Raw genomic sequence first — 21,139 nt, 5'->3', positions numbered from 1 at the left:
CATGTCTTTTTCTGATCCTGTGAGAATTAACATGAGTATTCTAGATTCTAAAACCTGCACTTACTTTCTCTTCTATGGATCTGAACTTTGTGGTATTGCTTTGAGGAGCTGAACAGCATACAGTTCCTGTGTAAAAGTATATAGAAAAACTTTACGAGTATTTTCTTGTGACCAGATGTCCCGGTTGGACCAAGACTGCCCTGGTGTCCAGACATCTTTCCCAAAAACTTAAAGTCCCGGTTTGCAAGATTGCATTCCCGGTGCTTGATAGCACTCATTTAGTTAATTAGGTAAATAATCACCAATCATAATTAAACATGATTCCAGAGTAATACACATGGTTGTGACATGTTGTTAAAAGTGGCGCTTTGAAAGGGTGCAGTCAGAGGTTGTTGTTACTTGTTAATGTAAAAAAGTGATAAAAAGTAAATATTCAAACAAGTGTAAAAAAAAACATTGTATAGTTCACCCTAGATCGACTTCTACAGCTAATTGTGAGACTTACAGTGCATGCACTTGTACTCAGAAATGCTGGATAACACACATGGGTTTGTAGGTGCATTGGTGAAGGTAGTATTTCAACAGTTTTATTTGAAGTACAGAGTATTGTTTTCAGTATATTCATACCTGTAATCACAGTGGTGTTTTCTGTCTCTTTTTCCTTTAGTCACTTGAATTGAAAGTGAACCAAGCACTGCTTTAAACATTTGCAAGCTGTGCTGAGCCATTTCACGGGCCTATATTATGTAGTTAGAACAGGACTATCTTTCTGCATGCATGACCCTTATGGGCTATGTCATACAGTATCCAAAGAGAGGTATCCTAAGCTATCAAGATCAAAGTCAAGTATGTCAATATCGCCTTCATGCACAGAAGCTTGTGGAAATGAGCACAAACTACTGCCTGAGGGCACAGCTAATGCAAATTAGTTCATATATCCGATGCAAAAATAAGGACGTGTGCAAACATTTTCCTCTACCTCTGTAGAAGGAAAACATCAGGCAGTAACTTTCAATTATACTATAGGAACAATATATAGGCATACTTAATGTTACAGAGATAAAATAAAAGTACAACACAAATCTGTAAAAATAGGAAGGAGACACATTGGTGCAGAAGACTCCTCTTTTTTGCATTTTATGAACAGAAAATAAAGAGTTCCCAGACTTTTCCCTTGTGACAAGAGGAACACAGTACAGTCAGTTGGAGTGACGGTGCAGCTACAGTCTAGCTTCTCTCTCACGGAGCTGTTTTAACAATTATATAGCAGATACTTTAATGTTGAAGTGTATTCTGTAATTCACTTACCTAACACACACGTGTGTGCTTTATTTCAGAGCCTGTTGTCCGAGATGACATGAACAACTATATCAGCCAGTATTACAGTGAAGCGAGCAGTGGTAGGTGCACAGAAATAGAAATTGAAAAAATAATGCATGTAATTATGTATTAAACCATTATCTATATTTTTACAGCAACGTCTGCCCTATTCACAGTCAATACAGTTTGATATTAATTGAACTTGTATAAGCTTCTTTAACTAGAGTCTAAGGTGGTTTTATGAACTTCAAACCTTATATTTTGCATAAACTCACAAGTTCAAGCATGGTGAAAAGGGCCCTGAAGTTCATAAACGCTTTTCAAGTGAATAGCAGATCTGGCTTGATCAGCATGTTGTGTAATTAGCAAAAACAAGACCAATGTCAGCGCTCGCCATTAGAAGTTTAGAAGTTTTCATTTTTTTAAATTTAGATTTCTTGTTTCAGCATTTTGATGTTTTGTCCCCCATCCCTCCCCCTCCTCCCTCCTCTCACGCACCAGAGGTGGGAGTTCCAGAAGCTGGCACGCGTGTCATCACCACGACGGCTATCGACGTGCACCTCCCCAGCAACCCCCACTACATCTCCTCGGATCTGCTGACGGTAGAGGCCCCCGGAAAGCTGCAGCGCACAGGGAGCTCTGTCAGCGACACCTCGGGGACTGTCTCCCGCTCCACAGACAGCTCCACCACCAGGAACCAGAGCGGGAGCAGCCAGACGCTCGGCTCCTCCACAGACTGCAGCACAACCCGGGAGGGCTCCTCAGACTGCTGCCCAGCGGAGCAGTCACGGGGCCACTATCAACACCAGGAGGACCTGGGCCCGGCTGGACAGAGGGACGCCAGCGCCGTGGTCCAGGAGCTCCTGTCCTCCCTCACTGAGGACTCCTGTCTGACGCAGAAGAGGCTGGACCCAGTTAACCTTAAGCTACCTAGCCCTGCGGGGTCAAACAAAACAAGCCCAGAGCTGGAGCACAGAATGAATATTTACAACAAGAGGAACCAGGAGAGCCTCAATTTATGCCAGACTAAACCACTCATTCATTTCCACGGGAACGAGCCCAACCTGGAGGAGAAGTACAGGTTTCTGGAGTCGGCTGGTGGTTCTGAGCCGGCCGCCGAACACATAGTGAGCGGGTAGCGTTGCCAACGGCAGCACTAGCAGCAGCCTTTTTGAGCCAGCAATGACAAATTCCTCATGCCTCAAAGAAAGCTTTTTGTGGCCTCGCTCTTGTTGAGCTCCCTCCCTATCGAAGCACTTTAGAAGTGTGGTCAAGACTAACACACAGATGCATTAGGAGAGCATTGTGGAGGGAGAGTTTAAGAGCCAGCGTTGAACAATCATCAGGAATTTTCACTTAAAAGGTTCCATAAAAAAAATATATAAAACCAGCAAGGGACCGTGCTCAAGCTTTTATGAAACAACAGTATTGTTTTTTAAAACATCTGTAAAACAATCTTTGATCAGGCTACACCAGGGTACATTTGATTGGATGAGTTGTATTGACAGCAAATTTCTTACCTTAACCTTTCTACATTACAGATGTTGAAATTTGTATTTAAATTAAAGAGAGGGGGAAAAATGTTCACGGCAGTATTTTTAAACAGATCCAGGACTTGTTTTTGGGGCACCTGGGTGTGTTGATTGGTTGGAGAATGCACTAGAATTGAAAGGAACCATATGAAATGTTTGTAGCATGAACCTATTTAAAAAAAAAAAAAAAAAACTTTTTTGAACATGTGAAAATAATCCAGTGCACTAATGTTTACAGCAGTATTTTATAACAATGAACATGGCAAATGAGATGCAGACTGCTAACAGCACTGAATTAAAGCGACGTTTGTAAAATGATGGGAATGAGAATGGCTTTATCTTGTTTATTACATTTAGCAGCACTTTCTTTTTCTTTTGTCACTGTGACTTTGGAACATCTTAAAACATCCACGCTTCCCAGAATCTGCATTGATTAAGTGTTGCAACCACCCAATTAATGAATGACAGGGTTCTCAATACCTAATGATGTTGTGTTGCTTAGATCAGTGTTTCCCAACCCTGGTCCTGGAGACCCCCTGTGTCTGCTGGTTTTCATTCCAATGGAGCTTTCAATTAATTAACTAGACCCTTCATTGAACAATCATTTACATAGTTAAGTAATTCAGAGCTCAATTGGAATGAAAAGCCGGGGGGGGGGGGGGGGGGGGGCCCTCAGGCCTGAGTTTGGAAACCACTGGCTTAGATAACTAGCTGTTTGTACAGTAGTTCCTACAATTCTTTTAGTCTCCTCAAAGACTTTTTTAAAGAGATGGTACATCTCTACAGTCCCAAAGTTTAATAGTAGTCTTTTAGAGAGGCGCTGTGCATGGGTGAAGCACACTGTCAGGAGATTGCTTTGTCAATCGACTGCAATTGATACTTTGCGATTTTAAGTTATCACCAAAATAAACACAGCAAAAAGGGCAAATTAACTTGACATTCTCGTGACTAGGGAAATAGTGACACACTTTATATTAAAAACCTATTTTAAGCATCGTTTACAAGTGTAAAGATTTACTATGCCAGTGCTAGACTCCAAATAAGGAAATGAGCGGAGTCATTAACAAATCTACATATTCACATTCTTCAAGATCCACCAAAACTGTGTTATTGATAACAAACACAAATTAAGTATACACCTAATTCATGCTAATTGGTATGTATTAATAATTAACATATCGTAAATTAACAATCACTACTAATTGTATGCTAATTAAATATGCAGCAACACTATTAATTAAAATAACTTAATTTTTAATATATATATCAATTACATCTTCATAAGAATCTAATAGAAAATGTACACAACCACCCAGGCTATTACATGCTTTATTTATTTTTTATCGCATTCTATTAAGAGTTAATGGGCGGTTATCTGCAGGACTTTTTAATTTTATTTTTTATGAGACATTAATAATGGGTGCTTCTGAACTTGAAATTAAACCAGAAAGACAATAACCACACAACAGTTATGCTGCTGGGGTTCCTTGTGAACCCCAGACCACTGTACACTGTTGAGGGGAGATGGTTTAAGGGTTTATTGGGCGAGTATTTATGCCACAACTTGATCTAACCTCAGCAACACCGATTAGCTAATAAACGTGTTACAAAACCACTGGGTTTAATATCAAACACTGGGGTCTGGGCCGGGTTTCCTTGATTTATCAAGCAGCAGATCCCCACCTGCTTCTAATTGGAGATTACCAGATTCAGCCACCAGCTGACCACTCAAAAAACTGCTCATAAACACTGCTTTAACTAACTGCATGCAACTGTTGTTGAAGACCACTTACATCTGTGAATGCATATTATTCAACAGCTACAAATAATTAAAATGATTTTAATTACAAACCACACAAATGACAGAGAACAAATATAAGGCAACATGTGCAAACGCATTCTGAGCCTTGTTTTTAAGGCTGCTATTCCCCTCCCAGGCGTACATTTGGAGAACAAACAGTTTTCCTGTTAAGTGTGGCAGGAGGTTGTTTGGTTCCTAGATTACTTCTTCTTCAGCAGCTCGGTCATTTCAGGAACAGCCTTAAAAAATAAAAATAAAGTTGGAAAAATGTTAATGTTGCTGGACTATACCATGCTGTCCAACAATTGCTCCATCCCTGCAGAATTTGTTCAGGGTGTTGCCATAATAACACATACGTATTTTAAACAGATAAATCCAGATTTTGATTCCCTCTTAATGCAAAAAATGACGCTGATCAACACACACACTTTGCAATATAATTATTCTGTAAAGAATACAAAATAAACCAACCTTTTTTTTCCCCCCTACTTGTGTTTAGGTAAGTTCCAATGCTTCATATTTTAAGCTGTTACTTGAGAAATGATCCAAGGTAAAGCGATAGCCATTGGGTCACAGCTCAGCTAGGTATTATTACCCATCACTTTTACAGTTTTACTAAAACACTCGGGCCAGTCACGCGCCACAGATCTCCTAAATAAGTAATTAGGGACAGGCAAATGAAGAAAAACATAACACACCACTCTGTCATTTACAGTAAACAAGGAACTGTGCCAAAGCCCTGGCACTCTGTCCTGTCACACCACATCTATCAGAGACCTAATCCAGCCCTAATTCATCCAGCACTGTAACTTAGAACAGCACTACAAAAATCAACTATGCATGTAAACAGTAGGTAGAAGGCAATAGAAAATAAACCTGGAACCCTACACCAGTTACTTGTGTTAACTATCAATTACCTTTCCTGTTGAAGGAGCCTGCTGGCCATCCCAGCACAGAAGGATCCCTAGCTGAACCTGCCAGTCATGAATTCAGGCTCTCAATTATTTAAGAGATCTGTATTTCCATTAGGTGGAATAATGCATCATACAAAATTTATTAGGGAAATTGTGTACATGTTGCTTCTTCCGAATGTCGCTTTGTCTCTGGGTTATTGAAATGCTTGTGTTTACAGACTAAACAGAAGACTTCAGTACAGGACTAGTATTAAATATTGGCAGCTCTCCGACTGTTTACCCAAAGATAGGTTTACCACTGCCCATTGCCAATATGTCTCCGGTAGAAGCAAAGGGCTACAGGGCAGTAGATAACTATTAGCGCCATAACTACTGTACCTATATTTGCTTTCCAGCATTTAAATAAAAATGTTCTACAGACGAGACACAAAAAAAAGGATGCTTGCTAAATTCTATTTTTAAATTTTGACACAAAATCTGTTTTGTATTTCACTTATGTAAATATCTACTGCTTAATTCAAGAAACAAACATAAAATATCACAGTTAAGTTAAATAAGCTCTTTGTATCCTGTTTCAAAGGCTCAGATGGCTTAGCCAACAACCAATATTTAAACATGCTCACAGTATAGTCGTACTTATTAGCCAGATATTGATTCTTAATTAGGTTTCTGTAAACTTTAAAAAGGCTAATAATTATTGTAGTGGAGAGATTAACACTTACGAGTATTGACCCCTAGATTCTGCCTAGCCAACTGGCAAAGGCTTATGAAGTTTATCCTTCAGAATCAACGGTAAGTAATGGGATATTGTACGTTTATTAAACAGCCCTCATTTTATAAGCAAAAAAACCCCATTCAAACCTGAACATTGTTTTTTCTATGTCGACATTCAAATATATTCTTAAATTGTCACTTTTATATTATTAGAGTAAATCCCTGACAAGATATAGTTCATGTTTTTGTAAAAAGTTTTTAGACACTGAATCTGCAGATAAAGTGATATTTGGGTGAACCATAACTGTATAAATTTGTTAATGTTTCTGATTGTCAGTCAGGCAGAATTGGCTGAATTAGAAATGTCCATTAGGCATGAGATTTAATATTTCATATTTAGTGACATCTTTACAAGGGTTTTTACTCTCTAGTCAGGCATACAAACAGCCTTGGAATACGCTAGTGCAATTAAGAACTTGTATATCATTAAACATCATAGGGGCATTTATGCAATAAACCAATTAGTGAGAAAATGATACCTCTATACATTTCTTAAAATGTAACAATATTGACAGATGAATAGAAGCAAATCACTGAAATATTACAATTGCAAATTAATACAAATATATACATTTTTACATGCAGAGAATATAAATTAATAAATAATTGTCTTTTAAAAGGACTATATAAATATTAGTAATTTAGATGTATATGAAGACATACAGCTACATCAGTGTAGTGACCACATTAAAAGCTGGCAGTGACGGGATAGTCTCCATAGTGCCTGCAGAATGAACTCCAATAACATTTCTGAAGAATTCATATATGTTAAGAAACCCAAGATCTACAGTTTCCCTGAAGTAACTTCCCCCAATTTACCTGTCATAACTGCCTACATCACATGGAGGAAACAGATACTGAAATTTTAAATGCCATCATGAATTAGAGATACAAAGTGATTTGAATGCAGGCTGCACCCATTTCCCCACTGTGAGCAATAATATGAACCAGAGAAACACTAACTGCTATCAGTAGCTGCTTAACATAAACATGGCATGCTGAAAGTGTGCAGTTTACTCAAAGGCTGGAAATGAATTAGTCAGTTTACAGCGTTTCTGAAATACATTGAAAGTGTGCGCGATCTGTAAGCGTAACAAACACCAACTCACCCTCAACGTTAAAACTACAGTATAAAATGTTTGCCTTTTAAATAAATTGTTCTGTATAAACATAAGTCTTGCTGTTTACAGAGGAGTTAAGAAATACATTTGCTTGCTTGTTGATTTTTATAAATACTGGATTTTAAAACGTACGTTTCATAACCCGCACATTAGTATGTTTTTCTTTTTGGAAATAGAGAGTTTACAACACCACACATGAAGCAATGCTTACCTTGAAAAGGTCAGCCACCAAACCGTAGTCAGAGACTTGGAAAATAGGGGCTTCTGGGTCCTTATTTATTGCAACAATTGTCTGAAGTAAATAAATAAATAAATGTTAAAAATGTTAGTCCTTGCTCTCAAACACTTGGTTCAGAGCTTTTCTGAAAATAAAGGTAAAACCAGAGAACAATACATTTAAAAAAGAGCTACAGAACTTCAGAGAAATGTTTAAAAAGCAAACAGAATTTGGCTGGCAAAAACAGAGTAGGGAATACAGTAAGCTATAATAAGAGAGATAATAGAATAGCTGACATTGTGAGACTTATGAAAAAAAAATCTCTATAAAATTATTATTTTCATATGTAACAAGCCAGTCTGATAATTTTCTGGGTAGGATGGATATGTAATTATTTCAAGTCTCTGAAGCATGGTATGGAAAAAAAAATACAAATAAATTATACAACGTTCTTTAAAAAGCTTCTCAGATTCCCTTTTAAAAACACAGCCTTTAAGTGTACAGGATCCCGAAGCAGATAATTCACATGGTAGAAGAAATCCACTTGGGAGACTGTTGTCATGGCTACACAAGAACTGTTACATTTCACATTTACATAAAACAGTTTTCTTCAAGGCAATATGTAAGTAGTTACCCTTTCGTTACTTGTTTTTATTTTTTTTTTTAAACTGGGTCACCACACGAGTGCCAAGTTCAGGGGAAAAGGCAGCAAGTTTCTGTACGCTGGAAAATATATTTTAAGACTAAAACAACTAACTGCTGCTCAATTTAAGGGCAGTCTATTCTATTGTATAATTAAGGTATCTATTAAAATGAACACTACATGTAATATACTCTGTTCCTTCTCTTTTAGAGATCAGTAATGTAAAAAGTGCCACATTCTTTATCTTAAATAGCTTTACCTCCCAATAGCTCTATGGAGTTTGCATAAAAATCACTTGAGCAGTTCAGAGATGGCTGGGGGAAAATACGCAGTAGATAAATAAAAGCTAGCAAGCAGCAACAGTGGAGCATGGGGAAAAGGGATGGAACAGTTGGAACCTTGCAGCACAAAGGGCTCAGTTTCAGCATCTCGTGTGTGGGACCACAACAGCACCCCTAAAAACACACATATACACAAAACACAATATATCTATGTTCTTCACATTTTATGTTTCTCAGTGTAGGGGCCTGAACCTCGTGCACACCATATGTACAAAACATTCGAGCATCCCTAAAACACAACTGGCTAAACAGGTGCATGACAATAACAGTATAAGCCAGAAATAAACCATTTCGATTTCTAAACAGGTGTTATAAGAGACTCAGCTGAGATCTGACTGCCGAGCACAAAGGGATTTCATTTGCTGCTCAAAGCTGCAAAGAATGAAACATCAAATCGACAACCCGACTTGCACAAGTTTGCAATCAGACGCACAGGCACTAGGCACTCTGGAGTGAACAACCCTGTTTAAAGTTTCATTACCTTTTTTTTATTGCATTTTCATATAACTGAAGCCACTGGACACAGGGATTTCAGAAGCATCTTTAATTCCATGGAATGCAAGATATTCCCATAATTGAAATACGGCACTTTCATGCATGAACCAACGTGTCGGACTGGGGAACTTGAAAATATTTTTGATGGGGTTGAATGCTCCAGAAAGCATTTTCTTTTAAAAAGTTGATGTTTATTTTGTAAACTGACTGACCATGGCTAGTAAATGTATGTACTGTCCATGAAATTCTACAGGTTTAATCCACAACATTTCTTAATATATTTCATAGCTTTAAGTATGTTGGATATTATTTTTGCATCTTCATATATCAAGTATGTTAATAATCCCCAAACTAAATCTGACCAGACAACTAATTTTTAAATCAACAGGTTTTGTTTGTTTTTTGCATGGAAAAATATAAGCCCTGCTTTCTGGAGAGACCTCAGACAATTAACCCAAAATACATCACTGCTTATATTCACCAATAAAGCCTTAACATATTTGTCAAGCATAACATTACAAAGTCTCCATGATGTACCTTGCTGTCTTTCATGCCAGCCAGATGCTGAATAGCTCCAGAAATGCCGACAGCTATATAAAGTTCCTGCAAAATGAAAAACATCATTAGTGTGCTAAACATTCTTAGGGGAAATCAAAGTATGCATTTATCAACTGACAAAACAGGAAGAAAAAAGAATCAATAATTTGTAAACAATATGAATAACAATACGAATATTGAGGTATAAATATTTTACACTAGGTAATAAATACCACACACAGTATTTTGTTTGAGTAAATTACCGTACAGGAAATTCAAGCAGGCAAGTCATAAATCAGATATTGGTAAATAATTCTAAAACACACACAAAAAAAAAGGATTACTATATTACGACTAGGCCCATATTATTTCTAATGACAACATACCAATCTGAATGAATGTCAACCCATTCCTCTATTCTGATATCTGCCTTTGCTGCAGTTACAAATTGCAAAACTAAATAATTAAAACAAACAAAACATGCACTAAGGACACAATCATTAAGTGTCAGTATGCCAATGCACGTGTAGTGGGCAGTGCTGTGCGATACACTGCAGACACAGATTTTGTCCCCTGTGGCAAGATGAGATGGGGTTAAAAGCGCAGGTTCGTGCCCAGCCTCCACCCTGTTACACAAAATCAACGACTTAAAAGCTCAACTAGTACTGTGAAAAAAAGTCAGTGTGTGTGGATAACTGCTTGTTAGAACTGAGATTGACGGGACATGAACAGTGAATGATATACTTGCAATCCCCATTTAAAAAAAACCAACAACAACAAATATCTATCCAAGACCTCAATGAAGAAAAAGAATAATATAAAACTTTTAAGAAAAAAAAAAAAAAAGTTTGGACACATTCATCATAACAATGAAATGCCCCAAAACCTGGCCCTAAGTTTTGAATGCTACAAGCTAAAAAGTATCTAAAATATAGACCAACTGAGTCTTGCTTTAACCATCTTCACTTTAAGGAGCTTTTCAAGGACTTTGATCAGGCAGTGTGTGTGTAATTACTCTGAAGAAGAGCGCTCAGGGTGTCTGCCAGAGTGCCGGGCCCAGCAGCATTTCTGTTTGCCCTCTTGGGAGCACCACATCAACTGCTTTCAGCTAAATGCACTCACATATGAATATTTCAGTACAATTTAATGTTTCTGCACCAGCCCCAGAGGAGCAGAGCATCAATTTGTGAACACAGTTCTCCTGGAGTTAAAAGCCAGGACGGATAACACAGTACGAAAGGGGCCGTCAATCTAGTGCTTTTTACGAGCCAGGGAAAAAGCTAGCCAGTACACCCCGAGTCCCCAGCTGCATGCAAACATCTCTGCTACAAAGCTACTTCTGGGTAGATATATTTATAAACAGAGAGTGAGCGAGAGAGAGTGAAAAACAGAGAGAGAGAGAGAAACAAATGGTCAAACAATTTGGTCAGCTTTCCCAAAGCTATCAGCATCTGCTTCCCACTATCCCTTCCTCTACATAGCTGCTGACAGGGCACCAAATGCACCTGTTGGGCTATTAATAAAATCCCCAACAGTGACGCAACAATCAATACACTCGCACATAGACCCTACTGCCAGGTGTTAGAACATACGCGCTTTACAATAAGCCAGAAGTAAGTTTAATCAACCAGGTACGTTATGCTAATGTAGACAAAACAGCAGAAACTATTCCTGTTACTAGGCAAGTAACAAACCCCGCCCAAGACACCTTCATTAAGATAAATACAACAGATTCTATATTTTAAGAAATAATAAATGCAATAGTATTAAACTAATCATTCAGTCATACAACTATATAAACCTAACTGCATACATTAATACTACATACAGTAGTTAGTATTTCCTAGGCAGAAGTAATCTGATCAACCTCTCCATATCCGCAGAGATAAGAGAGAAACTTCAAGGAACACGCCTAGTACACACATACATTTGTTACCTAAGGTAACATTAGGTTTTCCTAGATTTGTTCTAACTGGGGGACTGTGAAACCAGACAAAGAGTGCTAGAACACAAGATACAAACTATACAAAGCAGCTCTGAGAGTAGCAAGACATGATGATGTATAGCAGCATTTAGGAAGACAGATAAAACAACACAGGTTTTGCTGTTGCTCCATACACTGAACCACTGTACCTCTGCTGTGTCACTGAAGCAGAGGTACAGTGTATGTAAGGCTGGACTTGTTTTTAATGCAAAACTCCCACAACTGACTGCACAGATATTTTCACACAAGTGTCCAGACTGGGAGATACCGAGGTCTGTTGCAAAATAAAGGAAGGGGTCTATTGTAAACGATCTAATCAGTGGCGGGTGTTAATACTGCCACTCTTAACTCTCCTTTGGTTTCCCCAGGTGTGATTTATTGACCCACTCAGTAACATTCATACACTTCTTTATTTTATTTATTTCTAACATTACCAAACTGTTTTTGCTCTACTTCTCTATACAAATGCATTTTATTTTGACTTTGTTTTATTCTGTCTTGTACAGTGCGTTGAACCAAAGGATGTTTCAGACTCAAAAACTTCAAATGTTGCAAACCTATAACTAACTGCACATGTGAAAAAAAACTCAAACGCACTGAAAAAAAATAATATTCAAATTATTTAATGCAAATGCCTTGTTGTGATCAATAAAATGCACGTTAAAGCAGCACCATGCTATCCTTGAAATGACATTTGCATTAAGAAAGGAATGGAGAAAATACCAAATAAATTGCTTTTAATGTTCTAGAAGTTCCTGTAAACTGACATTTCAACTAGAAAACTTTGTCAAGCTCTTTCATGACACTGAAGTGACAGACAGTTACACTAATGAGGCAATAAAGGGGGCAGACTCTTCACCCAACAATACATAAATACCCTAAAGGCAGCAATCAAAAAAATAATATGAATTATTACAGGAATACTGCACTACCTATACAAAAAAATGCATGTATAAAAGTTTATTATAAAAGTTACTTTACCAACCACCAAATGCTGGCGGAAATGCGCGGTGTTGGGGTCGGGTGTACTCTCGCTGCACTTCTCAGCCTGCACACTAATGGATCTGGTAAATGATTTAGGGTTTTAAAATCAGCCATTAACTAAATTTCAGGAGGTTTAAACTCCCTTAATGTGAGGGTAATGACAGCTGGGGAATCCCTGCAGAAACGCTAATGGAAAATTAACCTTTTTAAGCCTTATTACATTTGAGATCCTAAAACAAATTTACAAGCGCTTTATATACGTACGGTGCAAAAAAAAAAAAAAAATAAAATACTGCTGAAAATATTTTTCATTCAAACTGTTACTGCATGTGTATATATAAAAAAACTAAATTCTCCAGCAAGGTCTCTTCAGTGTATTCAAACACTTCTTGCAGTTCTACACCTACAAAACACTGACAAAAGTACCACACAGTCTTTATCAAACATGTACTTTGGGAAGACCACGCCATACCATCACTTTATAACAACAGTTACAGAACAGTGAACTGGAAAACTCAATGCAACTGTAATTTCACTAAAAGATGCAACTAGATGAATGAAATAAATACAAATGTAATGCATTCTTTAAAATGACTTGATTATACAAATACCGCTACCAGTGAAAGTGCCTGCTGATTATGCTAATTAAAATGAGATTCAAATCCAAAATTTTGCATCAGTCAATCAAATCAAGGTAAGGGCAGGACACCCAGTCATGCACACAATGTAATCAAATGATACTTTCAGTGGTAAACTAAGTGGAATAGAGTGACACATATCTGTGCAACGTAAATACTGTTTTCTTTTTCTTGTTTTTCTCTATATATACATAAAAATCAATATTTTATTATTGTGAAAGTAACAGACCTTGGCTGCATTCTGATCATTAAAAAGGTATATTTATATAGAGTATTAGGATGAAAAAGATGTTTTGGGAATACCAGCCAGTCAACTAGACTGGAAGCACTGCTAAGCAATAGAAAACCATTTTGAACCTTATTTTTTTTTAAATATGTTTTAAGCATGCATGAACATCCAAAATGGCACCCAAACAGGTAAGGTGGATTGTGACACTGGGATTGTATTGTGCAGCAACATATTGCAAACCCCATACGGTCTGACTGGAAGTTTCCTGAAAAGTCTGATTGACAGCCTGTAATAACAATGCTAGATTACCTACTACAGCACACAACATACTGTACGTTGTTTTGAAAAGACATACCCAAGGACGTTTTCTTTATGTGTTTCTATCTTCAAATCAACAGATAACTTCCCAGGCTCTGTATATGTTGCTGTCCATTATGTGTAGAAGTAAATAAATAAATAATGCAGCCAGATCTTCTAGATTTTTTTATTTGGAAGAGACAAAAAGTACCATATCATATAATAAATAAATAATAAATAAACGACGACGACTTCCAGTTGTGTTTTTGCTCAGAAGCCATAACCCTTAACATTGTCTCATCACATTGCCAGGAGGCATCCCTCATGATATCTTTCAACGGTCTTTTAATCGATACTCTGGTTTGACTTCCAAGGGGACTGCAAAAACAGCAACCCCACACTCAACCCTTGTGGAGTCCTTTGGCTGCTTTGCAACTCGAACCTGACATTTGGAGAGGTAAAATGAAGAACAAATGTCCTGTTCAGCAGTTCTGCACTGGTATGAAATGAAACTACTGACGTTTTAGTCCAATAAGAAAATATTTTGTTACTTACAGGTGCCACAATTTTTCCAGTCTGTCCAACCTGCATGTCATTGGGGACAAATCCAGCGTCAACAGCAGCTCTTGAAGCCCCAACTGTAACCAAAAGACATTTAAGTATTAATGATGTTAATAAGGGGTCAACAGATCACCATAGAGGGCAAACAGCAGAAGGATGCAGCGCCATCAAATCAAAGGGAAGTAGTATCCGCCATTGCTTGGAAAATCATCAAACTTTGTTTCCTAGCAAAGTACACGAAAGCACCAGACAAGGTGTTACCTGCAGCATGCATCTGGTCAGCCAGATCATACAGCAGCTTAAAGTTGTCACCACTCTTCAGCCCTCTCCCTAATGAGAAAACAGCAAACAAAATGACGAGCAGTTACAGGGGACCCGTTTGAACACAGTTAGATCCACTTGCAATATTTCATACAGCACTATTCAATAAATCTTTATCTTATATAGTGCCTTTCACAGTGTACCACCTTAACAAAGCGCTTTATATATGATGTTTTTTATATTTCACAACATGTCATGTATTTATATTCTACTTCTTACAAAAGAAGAGAGCTACAATATTCTTATTAAACAGCTTAACTAAACCATCACATTGGTTTTCCTAATCATGGACTTAAGACCGGATACAAATGATGATTGATCTTTTATGAAAAAAAATGTCAAGGAAAGCAATGATTGCTTACAAAGGCTGCAAAAATCAAGTACAGGTTCCTATGAAATGTGTGTAAAGCAGACGTTTGACCACAGTTTTATCAGTAAGCAGTTTTTATTTTTCTTTCATTTCCCTGCAATCTACATGTTGTTATGAACAGTCAATCCTCCTGCACCTACCTCCCGACACCACCACCTTTGCACTCGTCAGCTCTGGACGATCGGTCTTAGTCAGGTTCTGATCAAGCCATTCAGACATTCCAACCGGAACAGGAGTAGAAACTGCAGGAATTAAAAACACACGATGAAATATCCGCATAGATACACATACACCAGCGTGCTCCTCTTAGAAGACCATCTTTAAAGGGAAGACCTTCACATTTCAATGCAGCCATGCATCAGTTACTTGTCTCTTCGAGATGCAGGACCACAAGTACCAGAATGCATTGCACAGCCAAGTTAAAAACAACATACTGTCCTGGTGAACCTGCAGCAATGTGTGAATTATACAAATCGCTTTCTCTAAGATGTTATTGCAAATAATAATGGAATTCCTTAAAAAGAGAATTTAACTTTAATGCATGTTTACTAGTTAGGACACTCCTATTCTGCAAAGTAAGATATAACTTATAAACAAAAACAGTGTAAGAAAAACATTCAACACTTTTACTTTGATAAAGCATCTGTAAAAGTGAAAACAGACTTTTGGATTTTTGTTATTGCAACACTGTTCCTTTTAACTTTTATAAAGTCAAATTCTTCAAAAGTTACATTACGATCCATCTTTCAAAACACCTTCAGAGTATACATGCAGGTTAAAAGTTCACCTTGTTCCGAAGTGGCGCTGCCCCCGGTGGTCAGTGCTGCCTCAAAGGACGTTCCTCTGACAGTGAAGACCTTCACTTTCTCATTGCACTTCACAGTACAGAGAGCATTCCCTACAACAAACCAAACCAAGGAGGATTACAAATTAAACAGCACATCATTCCCCAGCAACTGCGTGACTGAACCCTCCAAAACAAGCATCACAACGCAGAAGGATCTTGTAGCTGAAATTGCTATTACAGTATCTGCGCTTTAAAATAAATAAAATGAAAAGTTTGATTCACTCTCTATGGTTCAAGGAGCATTGAAATGCTTGTGGATCTGCTATTATGACTCATAATATGGCAATTGGCAAGAGGTGTGTTTGTGCAACTGAAACCATGTTCACTGATCCTCCTTATTGTGCAGGTAACATGTTAACTCATTGTCTTCACTCTGGAGGTTAAGAGCTACTCCTTGCTTTTTCAGCAGGAGTGAAAGTCTTTGCAAGCTCAAAGTCCACATAACACACCAGCACCATCCTGTTTTAGACAAACTATCGAACACATGAGGAAACACGGTTAAATGATTCCTTTGTAAGGGAGCCGCTGTCTATTACAGAGATCTTACAGCACCAGAGGTTCCACATCTCATAACTAAACTAATTTAGAAGATTATTCATTGCAGCGAAAAGTAATTTGGAGTGCCAGAATAAGGAACGTGGAGGTTTCCAGCATGACCTGTATATATGAGGCTTGCAGCCAATCTTCAGACCTTTCCAAGGATTAAGTGTCCAATGCCATTCAACGTTAGTTATATTTTATAATATTTTTTTTTTTTGCCCCCAATATAAAAGTCTCGAAAAACATCAAGATTTTTTAAGCATCATAATAACCACTGGGAGAGACACTAAGTGGAGTGCCAGCTGGGTTCCTTATAGGCTAGGGATCTTTCTCTTTTGAACATTCTTTAAAATTCTATTACATTTGCTAATTTAAAAAAAAAAAAACCTAGAGAAAAGGCTAGCGATGCCCTGTGGGACTAGCTTCACACGCTTGTTTCGGAAATAGAAATGCAGTGGGTATCTTGAAGCTGGTTCAGCAAGAGGACAATTATAAAAGAAAACTATTTTCATGATTACCAATTACCAATTATTTCTGGTCTACCAACTCAAGAAAACATACAAACAAACCAACAAAACACACAGCAATTAGACTCACCAGCATAGATGGTCCTAACAAAGGTGTCGGGGGACTTGATCGCAATAATGTCAGAAATAGGGGCAACATCAAGCTTGGCAGCTACTCTAGGCAGAAGACTCTAAAATAATTAGATGCAAAACAGTTAGGAATGGTATCAAATTAAATTAAATTAAACAGAAAACATTATTAACAGGAAAATTCTGTTTTAAACATCTGTCACATTCCCCTGTACGGTTTTAAAACAGCAATGCACAATAACATGTTCTTATACAGACCACTCAGTATATGCACTTGAATATTTAGCAGAAACTGCATTGGCATGTCTCTGGTATTGCCAAAACACATTGAAATAAAGCCCCCTTGTGCTGTTTAAATATGAACAGTTAAAAGTTAAACAAACTGTTTCAGGTTTCAGCCTAAGGGTAACGCTAAGACTTTTAGTGTAAACAACCCATGAGTTTCAGCTTTGAAAATGAGGATATAATAATTAAAAGTGCTATCTGACAAATGATAACCCAAGCGTTTTATTAATAAAATGAAATACTATCCACCAGAAGATGATGCATCCTATATCCTGCTTAGGTCAATAAGAGGAAGAATATGATATACAATATTGTTTAATGTACTGTAATGTGATTGAAATACCATTATATCAGAGAGCTGACACATATTTTTTGGAAAGATGGATTACACAGAACTCATAATAGAGAAAGATGCTGCTATGTTGTGTGAAAGGTTTTCTTTATGGAAATAAAATTGAACTAATATAGATCTTCAAAACTGTGTGTGCAGAACAGTGATCAGTCTTCATTCACCTCGACTCGAGAACTACAATGTATCACTTCACACCTTATCTCATTGTTATTTTAAGAAATAAGTTACTGTTTTCTGGAAAGTAATTCAGGCTGTGGGAAGTCATTCCACACTTGTGGAAACTGCGAATTATCCAATTAACTTGGGAGCATTGTACAATACACTATATCATTGTAGACCTCAATTTGCTAACTACAAGTGCAAGGTTTAAAAACCTATGTTTGTAAAAATGTTCAATGGGAGAGGCTGAAACACCAACATTAAAGTCTTCTCTTACCTTTCCAAAGGCAGAGGCTCCTGCACAGATATGAGTGAAGCTGAACTGCTGCTGGGTGGCCAATATCAATGGTGCCAATTCCTCTGTGGCGGGGATAAAACAAATGTATACATTTTTATAGTATTTTTCTTCTACTTTACATTTGATGTTATCATGCTATCATATAGGGGGGTTATATGGAGTTTGGTGGTGACGATTAATTGCATCTAACTTTTTTTCACAGCAAAGAGCCTTATTTGACAAACAGAACACTGTGTGAGAGCAAGAGACCGTCAAATCAGCAATACTCAACTATACATTGTCTTTCACTTTCATCTCTCTGTTAGCAAAGTTATAGTTTTTGGCAGTCCAGAATGTTTTCTATAGAACTTGAAATAATACAGATTTTTAAAACACGTAAATTGTTATTAGTTACACACACAATAACACCATCAAAGGGTGTGGCGAAAAAAAACCTACTGCAGATTACCTGGCAGGGAACCTTTGTATGCAGCATGTTCGGCCACCAGAACTTTTTTAACACCCTGCACTTTACATAATTCCTCTGCAACCTAAAGGCAAAAGATGCATGCTGGGTTAAAAAGATACCACACGCAATTGTTATTTCAAATTAGGAATATTCTTTCACTGCTATAACGATGTACAGGACAGTTACAAGAGCTTGTACTATTTAACAAATTGCAATAGAATAAACATGTGTGTATGTGTATGGTGTGCAAACAGGGCTGATGGACACAGTCCCATAATTACTCAAGTTCCTGCTCACAACAGTAGTACAGTTGTATTTTCTACTGTAAGCCGATTCAAGAAATATGAGGATGCTCATTTTAAAAGGCTGCCTAACTGTTTCGAACTTTGACTTTTGTTCAACTTCCTAAAAACCAGTAATTTATACTTTTTGGCACCGAATGAAACCTGAACCTTGAGTGAAAAGAAAGGGACGACGTCTAAATATCAGGAATTTGAGGCTGACCCACCTAACTTCCTGCTGCATTCCACCTGGCTCTCAATTACATTACACAGTTGAGCTAATTGTTAGTGGAAATGAACACAAATGACTTACCTTAGCGCAGTCTGTGCCAGCGACCAAACAAGACACCTCTCCCCCCAGCTTACTGGCAGCAGTGATGGCATTGAGAGTGATAGGGGTTAGCTTCTCATTGGTGTGTTCTCGTTAATATATTACATGAGACTCTGACACATCTTCTGACCGGACTTTCTCTGTTAGAATGCTTATATAGATAGTATATATATATATATATATATATATATATATATATATATATATATATATATATATATATATATATATATATATATATATATATATATATATATATATATATATATATATATATATATATATATATATATATACTTATATATATATATATATATATATATATATATATATAATATATATATATATATATAAACTATATATACTATATATATATATATACTATATATATTATATATATATATATATATATATATATATATATATATATATATATATATATATATATATATATATATATATATATATATATATATATATATATATATATATATATATATATATATAATGTTTTAAATCCTTTTTGGAGCTCTTGAAGTCAGTGTGTTAGGTTGTCTTTTTTCACATTAACTTCTATGTAAAGAGGCACTTCTTTAATTTAGCATGCATAAAGTGACAGAGTGTTTTAACCTTGCACAGACATGAGATGTTTCAGCTCACTTCAAGAGGAGTTAAAGTAGATAAGTTACAACTCCAAGCAAATTATGTTTTATTGGGTAAGGGGTCTATGTTAATTAAAATCACCAGCTTCTCATTAAACAACTATATTTGATTTAGTAAACTTAAAAAAAAAAAAAAAAAATTAAAAATGATATACATTTGTCAGCTTAACTTAGGTTCTAGAAGCCTGCTGGCTCAATTTATAACTTGTCATAATGAAGTCGTTGGCTAAAAATTGCAATGTCCTGTGCAAATAAGTCTGCTCCACTACTGGGACCATAGAGGTGCCCTTCAAGCCAGATGATAAACACAGTCAAATGCCTTGTCCCATTATCAACAGAGCAAGTACTTGCTTAAAAAAAGGATCACAGTCCAAAATAGGCAAACTGTTAATTAAGTAAAAAAAAAAAAAAAAAAAATATCCATGTTATACTGGTAAGGGATGCACATGTAAGTAGAACTCTTACACTTCACTGACACTGTAGTAGCCCTATGACAGCTAGCTCTATGTTTTGTTGTGCAACTTAATTTAATGTTGTCTGACAGCTGTTTTCATCCTAGAATATGACACGGTAGAGCTACAGACAGGAGTATAAAAAAGTCTTAACTATGGTACACCGATTAATAACAATACCATGATTAATCGCAGTGACTAACAGTAAAGTAACCTGTACCCCTCTTCCCGTGTATAAAGCCCGCACGGCAAGGGGGCTACAATGTTACTTGCAGAAGCTTGGCTTTCTTTCAGCCAAATTGGGCAATAGCTCGGTTAGTGTTTTCTGTGCTCGATCACTGTTGGTGGATGCGATTTTATACACAAACAGCAACCATTAGCCTCGATCCATTGCAGTAGTTAAACAAACGCTCTACAATGTGTTTAAGCGAACCTGCGTGCTCTTCCCTATAGTATATGCAGTACTGCAATCCACTAGCTGTGGTCATTCAGCGAATTTCAAAAGCGTGCGTCTGTGTCCTCTCCGACATTATAAACGTGTGCAGATATACAAAGAATGCACAGCTTTAAGAGAGGTCACTATTGCAGCAATTTCAGAAATGATGAATCAGAAGTAAACGAGATTCGGGTGCGTCAATAATGAACACAGTGCACCAACATATTTGTTGACGTGTAAATTTTATTAAACAGCACAAAAACAACATATACTAGTTAAATGCAAAACCAATAACACAGTTATGATGTTAAACAGTAGCGGAGTTATGTCACACATTAACCTGACCTATGCCGTGTCACTAACACTGGGGATA

At 37.0% G+C, this 21,139-nt stretch overlaps 2 protein-coding genes across 2 annotated transcripts in view; one reads left to right on the top strand and one right to left on the bottom strand.

The window, feature by feature from the left end:
• LOC121294753 (transmembrane protein 266-like) overlaps positions 1 to 4,307 on the top strand; it is a 49,425-nt gene extending 45,118 nt beyond the window's left edge. The window contains exons 11-12 of the mRNA XM_041218819.1: positions 1,338 to 1,400; positions 1,822 to 4,307. Of these exons, the coding sequence (XP_041074753.1) occupies positions 1,338 to 1,400; positions 1,822 to 2,459 (701 nt within the window). The 3' untranslated portion in view covers positions 2,460 to 4,307. The remainder of the gene's footprint in view (positions 1 to 1,337; positions 1,401 to 1,821) is intronic.
• A 371-nt stretch (positions 4,308 to 4,678) lies between these two features.
• LOC121294544 (electron transfer flavoprotein subunit alpha, mitochondrial-like) lies at positions 4,679 to 20,818 on the bottom strand. Its single transcript, XM_041218332.1, has 12 exons — positions 20,764 to 20,818; positions 19,199 to 19,305; positions 18,605 to 18,686; positions 18,136 to 18,218; positions 17,064 to 17,163; positions 15,867 to 15,977; positions 15,220 to 15,321; positions 14,650 to 14,718; positions 14,383 to 14,465; positions 9,696 to 9,761; positions 7,674 to 7,754; positions 4,679 to 4,892 (listed from the first exon to the last, which is right to left on the bottom strand). Exons 1-12 carry the CDS (start codon positions 20,816 to 20,818, stop codon positions 4,854 to 4,856), a joined length of 978 nt encoding a protein of 325 aa, XP_041074266.1. The 3' UTR covers positions 4,679 to 4,853.
• Between the last annotated feature and the right edge of the window lie 321 nt (positions 20,819 to 21,139).

The sequence above is a fragment of the Polyodon spathula genome, chromosome 19, assembly GCF_017654505.1.
Source record: "Polyodon spathula isolate WHYD16114869_AA chromosome 19, ASM1765450v1, whole genome shotgun sequence".
Lineage (NCBI taxonomy): Eukaryota > Metazoa > Chordata > Actinopteri > Acipenseriformes > Polyodontidae > Polyodon > Polyodon spathula.
Note: the sequence above shows the minus strand (reverse complement) of the source record. Positions and strands in the feature narration are given on the sequence as shown.